General features: G+C 42.6%; 1 protein-coding gene across 2 annotated transcripts in view; it reads right to left on the bottom strand.

The window, feature by feature from the left end:
• Window positions 1-13,008: 13,008 nt before the first annotated feature.
• The window catches only part of acadl (acyl-CoA dehydrogenase long chain), a 27,963-nt gene continuing 25,858 nt past the window's right edge, over window positions 13,009-15,113 (bottom strand). Inside the window, exons 5-12 of one of the 2 annotated variants that reach the window (XM_007553671.2) lie at window positions 14,996-15,099; window positions 14,845-14,911; window positions 14,619-14,783; window positions 14,442-14,543; window positions 14,249-14,362; window positions 13,600-13,727; window positions 13,442-13,528; window positions 13,009-13,333 (exon numbers count right to left, since the gene is read on the bottom strand). In XM_007553671.2, the coding sequence (XP_007553733.1) occupies window positions 13,240-13,333; window positions 13,442-13,528; window positions 13,600-13,727; window positions 14,249-14,362; window positions 14,442-14,543; window positions 14,619-14,783; window positions 14,845-14,911; window positions 14,996-15,099 (861 nt within the window). In that variant the 3' untranslated portion in view covers window positions 13,009-13,239. The remainder of the gene's footprint in view (window positions 13,334-13,441; window positions 13,529-13,599; window positions 13,728-14,248; window positions 14,363-14,441; window positions 14,544-14,618; window positions 14,784-14,844; window positions 14,912-14,995; window positions 15,100-15,113) is intronic. The other variant, XM_007553672.2, reaches the window with a different exon arrangement.

Raw genomic sequence — 15,113 nt, 5'->3', positions numbered from 1 at the left:
TGTGATTTAAAAAAATATATTCATTTATTACTTATTTTTAGGTGATAATAGTTCTGTAGGACAGTAACTACATGGCACAACATTTACAGCGGCACAAAAACAAATATTGCTCTTGAAAAACACTCTAATGTGAAATACCCAACGGCATAATAGGGCCATTATAGATGGAAAAGAAAAAAAGGAGGAGTACATTTCCGTAAAACAAACCTGCAATTGTGAGAATTGAATTTAAAAAAAAAAAAGTAAATTTCAGGGTTCCCAAGTAAAATATTTGCAAGAAAAAAAAATCTGAAAATTTGAGATTAATCTCTTAAATTTTGTAGGAAAAAGTTAGAAATTTTGGAGTGAATCAAAAAATTTCAACTTTTAAATTTCCAAGTTTTCTTTTGGAAATTCTGAGATTAATCTCAAAATTTCAGGGGTTTTTCTGGCGCAAATTTACTCTTGCTTTTCTACTAGCAAGCGCTTTAATACGCCGTCTTACAAATATGCTTCTTCAAGACGCCACTTACTTAAAAACGTGTGATTTTTATATCACTTAGCTGCACTAAACTCCAATATTTATTGATGCTCTCATTGAGCAAAAAGTCCAGGTCGGAGTGTCATGACTTCCTGTGCTTGAGCGACTGGAGGGTGAGGTCACTCACCAGTAACTTAGTTTGACGTTTCCATGCTTGGAGCCAGCTGCAGCTCAGGACATGTCTGTCTGATTACGGCTGTGGCCTGCTGTAAACTCAGATCTGCCTTTATGTCCCGCTGCAGAACATGAAACTAAAAAGATTTGGCAGGATTATCCTCTGGAACCCGAATGCTTTGGGACTGAGGCTCAATCTGAGCCGAAACTTCTCAAAGTGTCTGCCTCACTTCGCCGCTTCCTTTGAGAATATGGAAATTTAATGGATATGTGTGTAAGGGAAAAAAAAAAAGAGAAAAGATTCCGAAATGCTGCCGATAGTTCATAGAGTGCAGAGCAGGCTGCAGGTGTGCACTGCAACAGCAGCACTTTGTTTCCATGACAATAAACTAAATCACCACAGATACGGTTTGATTTGGAAATAAAGTTGGACAAAAAGAGGCCCAAGGACGGTGACGACGAAGTACGGCGTAGGAAGCGGGGATTCGGAAATGTAATTAGTCGACAACAAAGCTGGAGTGGATAGTGTCTGTTTTCATTTCATATTGTTTGCTATCTAATGAAAAACGTAACAAGTGTGACACAGTTGGTCATTTTTTTTAACAAACCAAGAATTGCCTTCAAAAGAGGAAAAAAAAATATGAGAACTGCGAAGGGGCGAAAAATTACTAAATGGAAACTTTCTCTGGAAATTATTAGATTTCAAGGGAATTATACATTAGTGATGGTTAATTTTGAGAAATTTACCACACAGGTTTTAATATGTTAAATATTTTAATAAAATTTTTTCCTGACCAAATTGCGTTTTTTCTACCCTCGTAAATTGGAGACACCAACGACGTCCACAACGTCCAGTGGTGGACGACGAACTCCTTCGTTTCGCAGCACTGAAACTACCAAAGCTACTAATGTTTTTGTGAATAAAGCCGACGTTGTTTACGTCAGCAGAAGTAACTGGAACTATCCCAGAAACTTTCAGTTTATAGTTTTTGAATTCTAACCCACGCCATGATACTACCACGCCCACTGGATACCTTTTAAGTCAAGAATGCCGGGGTTTTCTCTCTCAAGGTTCTATTTTTGATCTCATCTGTCTGCTCTCTTTCAAGAATTTTCATGTGACCGTTATCAATCTGCAGACAGGCAGCTATGTTTCTTTAGAGATAAGCATCTTTACCTCACAAGGTTTTGTAGAAGGCAGGACAAAATGTGACTCCAGCAACCTTCACATCTAAAAATAAGTTGATATTTTCCTGGGCGACTGCAGGAGCGGCATAATCTCACACTGAAAAGGTTTGAAAAATTCACTTAAGTTTATTTAATGTCAATTTACAACACACTTTAGAGGAAAAACACAATGCTTTTTCGTTTACTGCTATAAATTGATATAGAAGATTAGAGTCTTCTCATTTAAACAAGAAGGTTTTCTTGCTCCTGAATTTGTCTCCAAACTCTGGCAGTGATGAGCATCTTTAAAACTTTGGTTTCTCAAAAAAAATTTTATTGTTCCAAATGTTTCTCAAAAGCTGATTTAAAAAAAATGCTATGTTAGTCTTTTCACATGTCTTTGGCGAATAAAGTTTAGCCTGAAATCGTGCTGGCATCAGACCCGGTCCCATCAGCCTGTCCTTCATTATGCATGGGCAGAAAAGCGCTGACCCAGTCTGAGCCAGGTGGTTCCTGCGCTGCGGCGTCCCCGTCGACGCACACGTCAGCGTTCCCTCCGCTGCTCCAGACCGACACCATCTGACTGACTGCATGTCTGTCGCTTTGGCTTCACACAGCCAGGCCAGACGCCAAAGCAGAAACACATGCAGACAGAATGATGCAGAGCAGGCTCGACCAGACCCAGTGTCCTGCGTTTTCATTACTCTGATGTGGCAGCAGATTAAAGCAACTCTCGGATAGCTCCAGCTCTGGTTTATGTGTGTGTTGACGGGGATGCCGCCCAGTGCGGGAAATAGCCGAGCTGGAGAACCCTGAGCTACCGCCGGTAAAAATCCTCCTGGTTGGAGAACCACAGGGCTGAAACCAGTTAGCGGCGGGAATCAGAGAGGACCGACTTTCCTGTTTATATCAGCTCTGTACTGACGGAGCAGAGGGAGACGTTGACATCAAAGCAGAGAAACCTTACATCAGTCATAGTTATTTACACTTTCTCTTTATTTAGGTCTAAACTGGTTTTACTGAACAATCAGAAAAAAACCATCTGGCTATGAATAAATAAACATTTTTTCATGCGGTCTCTCTGTCTTTTTTAATCATAAATGTTCTTCACCCCTAATCTTCAGATCTTTCCATCTGTGGGCTTAATTAGTTTACATAAACACTTCATAGGAGTTGAACATCATTTTAAATCCTTGTGTATCGTTTCATCTTTGGATGCACGATATCGGCATTAACGTCCCATAAATAAAGCCGAGTTGTTTAACTGAAACAGAGAAGCAATGTTGGTGGTAGGAAGAGAAAATATCGGTAAAAATCGGTAATCAGGAGTAACAGCAATATTAATATCGGACATCAGATATTGGCTCAGTTTTTATATCAGAACATGGTTTTTTCTAATTAACTTTTCTTTGTCTAATCCCTCATCCACACAGAAAAAGATTATGTGCATCTGTTAAGGTGTTTTGTCGTTCAAGCTGTGCGTTCACACAGATTTGGCGTTTCTGAATTCGGATCCCAGAGTGGAAACATTCCAAATCGCTGGTTTCATGTTCCCGTGTGTCTTGTTCGAAAAGATAACTTGGCACCATTCGATGTTGTTCTGTGGCAGTGTTTATACCGACATGCCTACTGTAGCGCTTTCTTTGGATGCATATTTTTTCTTAATTGTTTACGAAAATGTACCGTGTTCGTCTGCATGTAGCTGAGAGCCTAAAACACCCGCCTAGTAAAACATAACCTTGTTTAAAGTCACTAAATCCAGATTTCCATCCTTCTGCTTGTGCGGACGATGCAAATAAGCAGAATTAAAACAAAATGGATCCTTGTTTTTGAAGAATCGCCTTGTGAACACAAAAACAGCTCCAAATCCTGTTGAGACCGTCTTAAACTTTTGGTTTCTTTTAATCAGCACTTGGATAGAAAACTATATAATAGATTACAGAAGACACTGCAGTTTCATAGGTTAAAAAAATAAAAAAGTATCAATACAAGCTTCAGAACATTGGAAAGTGTCATTAGGTTCACTGCTGGCTAAAATTAGCTAATAAAAACCACAGAGTTCCCGTAGTAGTCTCCTTTGACTGATGAAAACCACAGTTTGGCTTCATTCAGGTGGTTATAACCAAACACCAAAACGTGTTCCAGAAGTTGTTGCCAGAAATTACTCGGTTATGTCATCCAAACCCACACAGACACTCGCTGAGGTGCAGCCAGGCAGAAAACAAGTCTGAGAAGAGTTCCCACTCCCACTTGAGTGGGAGCCAGACTCCAACAAGTCAGAAGTTTTGTGTAAATCACATCTGCTTCATTTGATCAGTCAGCGGTTTGGAGCAACCCTTGACAAACTGCCCTGGCAGTGATTTAGTCCTCTGGTGGAGGGCCCTTTGACTGGTGATGGAGGGGTCAAGCAGAAGAACAGGCCTGTTACTGAGGGCCTTCTGGACTGGATGGGGGTTCTGATGGGGGCCCTCTGGCCTGGATGGAAGAGGAACGCTCTGTGGATCCTTTCATTAATGATCCATGTTCAGAGGGAAGTGCTGCAACATCAACCGTCCTGTGAACTGAAGAAGCAGATGGCATCAGATTAGCATCTGAATAGGGCCCCGCAGATCCATGGGCGGTCCTCAGCTCCTCACCGCTTCCCTGCGGTGGGTATAGGTGAGCTCAAGCTTCAAACCAATAACTGGAAACCAGAGGAAGCTGAGGATTGAACCTCACTCCGGTGATTCCACCCCTGCTTCAGTCCGGATGTTACCTTACAGCCAGAACAGCAGGTAAACAAGTCTGAGATGTCAATCAGATGTAGAGCTGCTGCAGACAGGCAGACTCTGAGATAACATCAGGGCGAACTCCATCTCGGCTTTGAACTTCACGTCGGAAATGTTTGGACTTGCGACGCGGTGCGGGTGTCGGCAGCGAGGTAAATCTGCTTCTTTCAGTCCCCCATGCCTTGAGCTCAGCCAACCGTGAATAGATCTAGATGGTTTTCCTGCCTGACACGGGAAAATGACCAACTGTAATCGAATTAAAACGCATTCATGCACATGCAAAACTAGCAAAACATTGAGTCATGTGGAAACTTTCAGGAAGGTTAGGGGCATGGCAGAAACACAAAAACTCTCAAGTATTGAGTGTTTACCGCTACTCTACTAAATGCGCTCTTAAAGGTGTAAAAATTTAATTTTTAAATTAAAGTAAACTTTAATTTAAAAATTAAAGTTTACTTTTCTTTTCTTTTTTTGCCATGCATTCATGAAAACCCAGTTAATGAATTTGAATCTTAAAGCTTGAAATCTTTGACTAATCAAACTTATTTTGGAGTTAAGTGACACTTTCTACACCCTTGACATCTACTACTCTAAAATAAAAACCAGAAGCTCCTTTTCTTACCCAGATTTATGCTGGCTGGTTCAACGAGGGGATCTGAGGTGGAAAATTCACTATATTTCTCACTTCTGCTTGGCATTAATCGTAATCTTGATGCCAGAAACCAAACATCTGAGATTGTTCACTGAAGGATTTCGAGCATAGAAGCACCAATCAGAGGAATTTGATGTTGCAAGAGGTCAAAGGTTTAGTTTTACTCTGTGTATTCCCAGGTCAAACTGTAAAGAAAAGAACGCTTGTCTCTAGCAACAGAGATCCACACAGTGGTACTGGAAGGGGTCATTCCTTTCAGGGGCTGGTTTCCATGGCAGACGTTCCCATGGTGAGGGGGGCCCCTCGATGGCCCCAATAAAGCCGTGGGCACCGTCACTGCTTCCAAACAACTCATTATGGCCCGTCCATCCGGGCTGGAGGAGGCTTGTTAAATCAGAGCAGAGGAGGACGAGACCAACAGTCTCCTCTTTTAATTAGTCCGTCACATACTTCACAAGTGAAGCGCCTGAAAACAAAATGCGAACGGTGTCCGACAAGAATACGAAAACGGGCAGAAAAAAATAAATAAAAAAATAAAAAATCGAGAGATCAGCCATTTCTTAAGGCAATTTTCAACAGAGATGGTAGACCTGCTGATCACCAGTCAGAGCTGATCAAAAAGAAAACAACCCGACTAAGGGGTTTTACCTGATTGAGATCAGTATGGAGGAAGACTAAGACAGAATGCAAAAAGATGTGAGCAGACTTTATACTCTACCCCACTGCCTAAAGCCATAGCTGTTTATGTGGCCCTCTAGACTCCAGAGATACGCATAAATAGCACCTTCAAGATAACAGTTGTGTGCTTAACTTATTTTATTAATCAAATCAAAGTGGTTTTTATCTGTACGTTCGTGGAAATTCACATAAAATCAACAAATCCCATCATTTTTTTTGTGAGCCAATTGAAAATTTTTCAGAAAAATGGTCAAAAACATTGACGTTAAGTGATGCTAACTCCCACCTGCAGGTGGCAGTATATTTTACGTCGACACTTCTTCCTCTGCTACTTGATGTAAAGTTCTAGTCTGTTGTTGATTATATGCAAGTAATAAAAAGCCAATTTTGTCATTGTACAAGTGCAAACATTGCAAAATTCCTTGCAAATATTTTTAAAATTAGACAAAAAAAGACATCCTGAAGGGATTGATTGATGTGAAAAACTATTAATTATTATACAATTTTAAGAAGAGACAGGTCTAACCATTTGTTTATCAGATTCTGGAATCAACTGGCCTGTGCCCAAAACGAAAACAAGTTTGACGGTTTTCTTTGTCATCCATTTCTTTGTCAATTTTCCATCCGAATACAGAAATATTCTTCATAAAGTCATTGCAAATTAGATTCTGGAAAAGTGTTGTCATATTAACCTGTAGGAGCCGTGTTTCAACATAACACAGTAAAGGATTAACCTCTGCATCTCAAACATGTAGAAAAGCATTAGTACACCAATGAGCTGAAGGTCGGTCTATCTGTGGTCAGAAAGTGGTTTTTAGGTTACTTTCAAACCAAATCCTATATTTTTCATCCTTTATATTTAACTCACAGCCTCAGTATCACATGAGTTCTCAGTAAGAAGTCTTCATGTGCCATCCTAGACACTGATCCACCTCCATCTGTTTCCATGTTTCACTCAGAGCCATGCCCGACGTTCCCATGATTCTGGGAATCCCATTCATCCTAAAAGTCGACCCTGACCAGCAGATGCACTCAACCATGCACGCTAACACAGTCAGGACACGATAAAGCTTCCAGCCATGAAAAGCAATTTAGCCCCGCATCTCTGTGGGATTTATTTCCACGGTTCTCCTCAAACACCGAGACGCCAAGGAAAGCGGCTAGCCACTCGGTGCTGGCTGGACTGCTACAAAGAGCCTCATTGAGTCCTCCAGGACACACCGCTCTATGTGTTGGAGCAAAGAAGCTGCCAATCCACTGTTTGTCAAAGGATGAGGAGGAAAACAACCCAGCTGTTTGGCTTTCACATCTGGAAACCATAACCCCACATAGCTTAGCCGATAACTGAGCACTAGGCTAACGCAGTGTCCACGGCCCACGCAGGAAACGGCCCCAGCTCATTCGCGGTTTCTTCCCACTCTCTGTTGGTCACAAGAGGCCCAAAATAGCTCAGGGTTTGATGGACATGTTGAGGGGAGGAAAGTTATGACTCCCAGGAGGAATCTTCAAAACCACAGGCTACATGGAAAAACACGAAAAGACATGGAAACAAAATGAAGAATGGGGCTGTGGGAAAAAATAGCACAAGAAAGCAACAAAGGCTCTTACAACACATCAGTTTGGGTTATTTTAAAACTATATACAGAATATTATTATTACGGCACATCCATAGTTATGGTTTTATGCTGAAACAGAGCCAAGTTAGCTTCATTTTTTTTTACTGGTTAAGATCCAAAAAATGGAAATTCAGCCATAAACTGTCCCTTCCAAACTGACTTGTACATGAAGTACATTGTAGGAAACATTTCCACATCATGTCAGGATTAAACCACATACATTCAATGGTTTTTATGAGTTTAAAGAACAAAGTCCTACATAACTCCAAAGTGGAAGGAAAAGGTTTCATTTTTAAATAAAGTTAGATCTTTCTCATCCTCCAACAGGTTTTCTTCCACATTTTTTTCCTGTATTTAGCGCCGACATGAGGAAAATCTCCCCCATAGCATGACGCTACCACCACCATGCTTCACACAAGAGGACTAATCTGGCCCAGACGGATTTTTACTTAGGAGCATTGGACTGAAAGGGTTTTTTTTATTAACAAAACATTCAGAAAATGTTCCTCTGATCTAAAAGTACAGTGAAGTTTGCGGTCGGGGAAGTGACAAAGTGTATGTACAGCTGCAGGCGCCAGCAGCACATTAACCATCAGATGTCAGCAGCCGGTTGCTGGCAGCTCTCTGCTTCAATTAGGGCTGTGAAACCACAGAGTGCGCAAAAACCGAATGATACGCAATTACCTCACAGCAACGGAGACACATAAACTTCCTGTTATAGCTCAGCGTGAACAAGGAGGGCTTTTCTCCAAAACAAGAAAGCAAGTTTTTGAGGAAGCACGGCCATCGTTTGGCGCTTCCTGGAGTCCAGCCAGCTCAGGCCTTCCACTCTCAGGAGACTTGCTCTCTGTTCTGCAGCGTCTCATGTACAAGCAGCTGCAGGAGCTTGCCGATTACCTAATAAGGCTAAAAAAAAAAAAAAAAAAAAAAAAAAAACTCCATCGAGATCAGGAATGCCTGGGAGAATATTGAGAAAGAAAGTGAGTCCTTTCTGTCGGACAGCGTCATCATCCGTGAGGAATGAAATGTGACGCCGGCTGTCAGGGCTGGTTTGGGGAAAGTGGCCGCCAGTCAGCCATGGTGCAGCCAGAGTGTGGATGACTGATTAGAGAGGCTGTGCTGGAAGCCAGCAGGTCACAGGGTGGAGCCTCATGCCAGATAAGGACATGGCACATTCAGGGTTTGTCTCACCTTGAATATCAGTCGGTTTTATTACCAATATTCATGTGTTTATGATTATGTCTAGAGATGCTGATCTTAAACATGACCTTTAATGAATCCCTGAATATGTTAGGGTAGGTCTGAGGGCTGTAAATTATGTTCATCACATTTTTTTGCACAAAATTATTCTTAGATAATGAAATTTCAGTCTGCTCAACTCTGCCTATTTTGAGCCGTTTTGTGGCCTCCTGACACTTTAAATCCAAATAATCTGCTGCTGGCCACCCTCCAACCCCCCACTCAACGTTTACACTCGCACGTGAAAATGGCTGCAAACAGATGAGCAATTATACGTCTGAACATCTTTGAAGAGCAAAAGTGGAGGCTCCTGCACAATGCAGCAAGTGGTTTCTGGATGGTAAGTCGACGACAAAACACTTGTCTTTTCCAGCAGCCGTTGTACAGCGCACACAGCAGGAAAACCAGCTGACCAAACTCCAGTGAAGCCCAAACTCTGGGCTTCACTGGAGTTGCTAGGTAACGGGCAGCATCACAAATCAGCGCCTGCCAATATGTGACATTACATTCCGGAGGTTTTGGAAATGGCTAATTTCCAGACACCAAAAAAACATGAAGTTACTGCCAAAATCTAAAACTCAGCTGGATTTTTTTTTTTTCCAGAAGCAGTAGAAACCCAAATAGAAATATAAAAATGAGTAAAATGTGAACTTTAGATCCCCTTTAAGCAGGTGAAAGAGGTGGAGGGTTATCCAGGTCAGGGTGCCGTTTGGCTCCTCTGACGTCTCCACATTGGATTAAAATGGTCTCTCAGTCAGGACTTAATCACCTCCTGAAGCACAGTTCTGCCACCTCCCATTAGGCACCTGAGGCCCAAAGAGCCTCAGAAAGACAGAGCAGCAGGAGACCGACACACGACCTTACACTGCAGCACCAAAACCCACCCACCAGCAACTCCAGTAACTTCAGTTTCACTGCATGTGAGCTCTCCACGGCTGACATGAGGCGTCACATCGACATGTTCGGGCCAATAACATCCACACAGAAACCCCTGGAGGTAGGAGGTGGACTCAACCTGCTGGTGCTGATTAGGGTCATTTCAATTACTCCCACTAGCGATTAGACTCAGCCCAATCTGGCGTGATGGGAGGAGGGCTGTGGCTAAAACTTGATACACAGGTAGCCTGCTGAGCTAATGACCTTACTCAGCTTCCATTTGGTTAAGAAACATTTAATCTCTGTTACATGGGGAAAGTAGTCAAGAATACAGAGTTCATTCCCAGTTCCTGCCATGCAGCTTGTCTTAGTATTAATGAATGCATGTCTTTCCCATTTTGCATACAGTGTTGTTCGATAAAGCTTGTACTCATATCTGATTTCTTTTTTATTTTAGAATCCCCCCCCCTTAAAATATTTCCCACAGATTAAAACTAAATAATTAATCTGCATTAGATCGTGTCCTGGAGGGGAAAGCTGTGAACCGTTGCTGCATGAAGCAGCTAAAATTTTCCTTTAAACAAAGCTAATTGTTAGCACAGTGAAGCATTTCCTTTATGCTAACTCAGTTAGCTAGCCTTGACCTGGACTTCCTCCAGCAGCTTACTGTGCTGCAGTGCCAATGTTAGTTAGTAGATAAACTAGAATAACAGCAGGTTAAGAAAAAAAATCTGTTTTTTAAAATTACGCTTACATAAGGCTTTTGCTTTCTCATTAAAAGTTTAAATATCAACTTTTTTGGACTTCTTTTAGTGTTTTGCTGTGTTCCATACAGTGCTAATGCTAGCTTAGAGATCAACACTATTAAGATGAGGAGATTTAACTATGACTGATAAAGACTTTATTCATCCCTAAGGGTGTCACTTAAATTTTGTTATATTCTAGAGACATAATAACAAATACAAAAATCTTATGTCTTATATTTTCTTTTTATTTCTGTTTTGGTCCTAACCAGCACATAAGAAGTAAAATAATTGGTCAGAAATGGGGGTACTAAACTACCACCTCTTCAATTTTCTGTAGCAGCTAGCGATGCTATCCTGTTAAAATTAGCTTCATATGAACAAAAAGAGCAGATTCAGTTTCACCAGTGTTGCTTTTTTTATGTGTAATCTCAATAATTATGCTACAGCAAATATCTTTTTAGTTGAAATCTTTACAGTGTTTGAAACAGAATTTTTTCTAACTCCCCCTCACAGCTAGCTGTGCTGTGCTAACGCTAGCCTGTACATAAACATAGATAAGACGCAGATATTTTTCTTTTACACGTTTGCATTTCTGACATTGCCTAGTAAGTGTCAAATTAATTTGAATTAATTTTTACAATTTTGTGTAGCAGCTAGCGGTCCTGTAGTGCTAATGTTAGCTTGACGCAAACGACACTGGAGATGGTTTTTTATTTATGTCTTGATGGTACTCCAGCTGAATTAAAAATTCATATTTCTGAAATTACTAAAAGGTTTTCAAACCTTTATATATTTTTATATAAAAGTGTTTATTTTTTATGTGTATTCAGCACCAAACGCAATATAGAACCAGCTTTTACTGCAAGAATAGCTGAAAACACAGCATAAAACCACCACCACAATGTTTCACCATGGCGACGGTGGGTTCAGGGTGATATGAAGAGCTAAGTTTTCCTCCGTTCATTGGGTTCTTCACCAGAAAGGGTCAAGGCACATAAATCCTAAAAACGGAAGAAATGACGGATGATGCCTTCAGCCTGTTCATCTGAAGCAATGCAGCCTCCTGCCTGCTGCAGGTAAGATTCCTGGGCAGGGCCAGTGCAGATGGCCGCTGGCAGCACCTTTTTAGATCATGAGCTCAAACATGAACACATTTTCATTTACCCGTGATAAATTCCCTTCTCTTCCCAACAGAAAGCGAATTGATTTGGTGCAGCGGACGCTGCATGTTGCAGGGAGATCCAACACCGGCCAGCGGCTTTCAGCACCTTGCAGGCGTGGACCAGAACAAAAGAGGCAGCAGCAGCGGCACCGATTCACAACCAGTTCAAAGATTTTAAAGCTCCGCGTTAGTCAGAAAACAGATTTAGAGATGCGAACTAACAAATCACATCTGATTATGAGTCCACATAGCGGCACATGACGCAAATGCAGCAACATTACTCCACACTGCTGCTTCACAAACTTTTCCATTACCCAGACAACGCCGCGCTAAAAAGCGCCAAACTCCCAACAGCCGCAGGTTTGCGCCAGTAAAATGTCTTCATTTTCATTAAAAACCATAAACAATGCGGTTCGTGCCTTACCTGCAGGGTTAAGCTGCTGAGCGGCTCTGACACTAATACCCTTATGTGTGTGTGAGTGGAGCTGCAGTCACAATGAGAGCGCTGAGGGCCCGCAGGGCCAGCCCTCTTGCAAATTCAGCTACCGTAAAGTCTCCAATAGGCGCGCAAGGAGGGGAATCCCGATTAAAACTCGCGCAGCATCACTTGGCAGCAGATGTGCAACAGATGCATGCATCAATGCATGCAGACTGGGTGCTGCAGAGCTCTGAATGTGGCCGTTTCAGCCTTCTCTACTGCGAACAGAGGAGCTCCCAGGCTGCAGAACTGGGTGCTGGGTGTGGCTGTTGCTGAGGAAAGATGGAGAGAAGAAGGAGGAGGGGGAGGAAAAAGTAAGGACGGAGGAAGGAGGGGGAGAACAGAGGAGCTACAGTGTCCTGCAGGTGAGGCGTGGCGGGGATGCTCTCAGGCTGCAGCTTCTGCTACAAAGTCACCACCAGGATGAGTGGGCGTCAAAATGCAAGTTTTACTCCTGACCCTAAAACCTAAAACAAAAAAATAAATATGTGTTTTTAATTATAGAATTGATAGAAATATCCTTTGTTTATTGTCCAACAATGGTGAAATTTCTGTGCAACAGCAAAGTGTCAGGCAATAACAGCAAATAGATTCATACAAAGAAAAAAACGGAAAGAAATTCAACATAAAATACCATGCAGGTATAAAAAATACTTCAGTCCAGGAGAATTTGAAACTGAGTTGATTTGTTGATTTATGAGGCATAAAGTTTTTTTTAAGCATTTATAATTCAGAGGCAACAGTTTTCTCTTTATCCCGGCATGATAGAATCAAATGAAAACTAATTTCTCTTGCTGCTGACAGTCAGCACGCTGGACTGCTGCCACCTACTGGCGGAGAGCAGACACTGCAACTTTATAAAGCAATTTAAACCAAGTTTCACTGAAGGACAAAGGTTGTCAGGAGGATACTTCAATTTGAGTCCAATCTATGCTGCAAAAAAAAAAAAAAAAAAAAACCCTGTTAACAAGTTGGACCAAATGATCGAGATGCAGATACCGTCATATATTTATTTCAGATTGGGACAAATCTGAGACACAAAGCAAATAACAGATCAGTTAACAGAAATCTCACCTTTTAGCTTATTATCTAAAATCATCAGACTTTTATTACAAATTATTTAAATTACGTCACCCAGATATGAAATAGTCCAACTATGGTACCATTCCTTCAACTATATCCCTAATTTTCTTGGTGCTGAGGGATCAAACGTTCCTTCTGTCTCATTTCTGGCTCATGATGCCACGTGCGATCAGCTCCTTCATGATCTCATTGGTTCCTCCAAAGATGGGCTGAACCCTGGAGTCCACAAACGCCCTGAAACAGACATTCACACACACACACACACACACACACACACACACAAAGAGTCAGGCTGAAGCAGACATCACTCAGCCCCCCACCACTCCAAACTGCTCCACTTACTTAGCGATGGGGTACTCCCACATGTAGCCCCAGCCTCCATGGAGCTGCAGGCACTGGGTGGCCACCTTATTCTGGAGCTCCGACGCCCTGCAGGTGACAAGCAGACGGTCAACTGCAGGTCAGCGGCTGCTAGCCAGCTGATCGCACAGGTTTCTCACCAGAACTTGGCCATGGAGGCGGTGGTGGGGTCCAGGCGGCGCTCCGAGAGGAGCTGCAAGCAGTTATCTACAAAAACCCGACCAAAGCAGATCTCCGACTTCAGCTCCGCCAACTTGTGCTGCACCGTCTGAACATGATAGAGGACTTGCTTTTAGAAAGAACTAAAGAATTTGGAACAAAGAAAGAATCTTTGGAAGAAGGTAGACAACATTAGCATGGAAAGCCAAACTGAAGTCCTCTTCTGTATATTTGATCTACTTTAGCTGGAGCTATGTACTTTAGATTAATCACCTCATTCTCACTGTAGGATCTGTGATGCTGTGGGCCTAGTTTTATTTCAAGGTTCCAGGGAACTTTGCCAGACAGCATGGTATTGTAACTGAATATACTTGAATTCTGCAATAAAAGACTAATTTATTTAAAGGATTTTAGGAATCTTCACCAGGGGAGCCAATAATTACATTACATATCCATAAAAGTCTGGTTCATGTTCCAGGGTTTAACTGGAGGGGCAACACAACCTCTTATAGTTGAGATAGTAATTAAAAAAATTTAAAAAAATCCCGGACAAGCCCCCAAAATATTTCTATTTTCTCTTGTTGCTAAGCCCTGCCCCCTGCTGGTGTGTGTTGGGGGAATTAAACAGACCTGGAGGTGAGCGACGGTCTTCCCAAAGGCTTTCCTCTGCAGAACGTAGTTCCTGGTCTCCTCGAACATAAACTCACAGCTGGATATGGCCATGTCAGCGATCAACAGGCGCTCCTGGCAGCAAAATCCATCACTGAGGGTTAGGATTCAGGAGGACGTGTGTGTGTGTGTGTGTGTTTGTGTGTTTTCAGACCTGTGGCAGCTCATTCATCAGGTAGTAGAAACCCTTGTTGAGTTCTCCCAGCAGAGCACTGGCTGGGAGACGCACGTCCTCAAAGAACAGCTCCGCTGTGTCCTTTCAAACAGATTCAGACCAATTCAGCGTCCTGAGGTTGAGACGTTCTCCAACATGAAGTAAAAACTGCGCTACCTGTGCTTTCAGGCCGATCTTCTCCAGCTTCCGGCCTTTCTGGAAGCCCTTCATGCCGTTCTCCACCAGGAACAGACTGATGCCATGAGCCGCCGTTTTCGCCTCACGGTTGGTCACCGTGACGACCACCACCACATCCGCCATCCAACCGTTGGAGATAAACACCTGAGAGGAAAGTAGCGGTTGAAGCCGATGGCGCCTTCCAGAGGAACAGCAGCGGCTTTACCTTGTTCCCGTTGAGGATCCAGTCACTGCCGTCCTTCTTGGCATATGTCCGCACTCCCTGGAGGTCGCTGCCATGGGAAACCGACCAGTTAACACCGTGTCTCACTGGTCAATCTGTGATATAATAAAGGAAGTGGGACTGGCGTCCTCACCTGCCTGCACCCGGCTCCGTCATGGCGATGGCGCCGATGTGTTTCCCAGCAGTCATGGAGGGAATGAAGCGTTCGATCTGTTCCTTGCTGCCGTAGTTTACGATGTACGGCATGACGA

The sequence above is a fragment of the Poecilia formosa genome, unplaced genomic scaffold (genome assembly GCF_000485575.1).
Source record: "Poecilia formosa unplaced genomic scaffold, Poecilia_formosa-5.1.2 Scaffold58, whole genome shotgun sequence".
Classification (NCBI taxonomy): Eukaryota; Metazoa; Chordata; class Actinopteri; order Cyprinodontiformes; family Poeciliidae; genus Poecilia; species Poecilia formosa.
The sequence above is the reverse complement of the archived record's forward strand: the minus strand, read 5'-3'. Positions and strand labels throughout refer to the sequence as shown.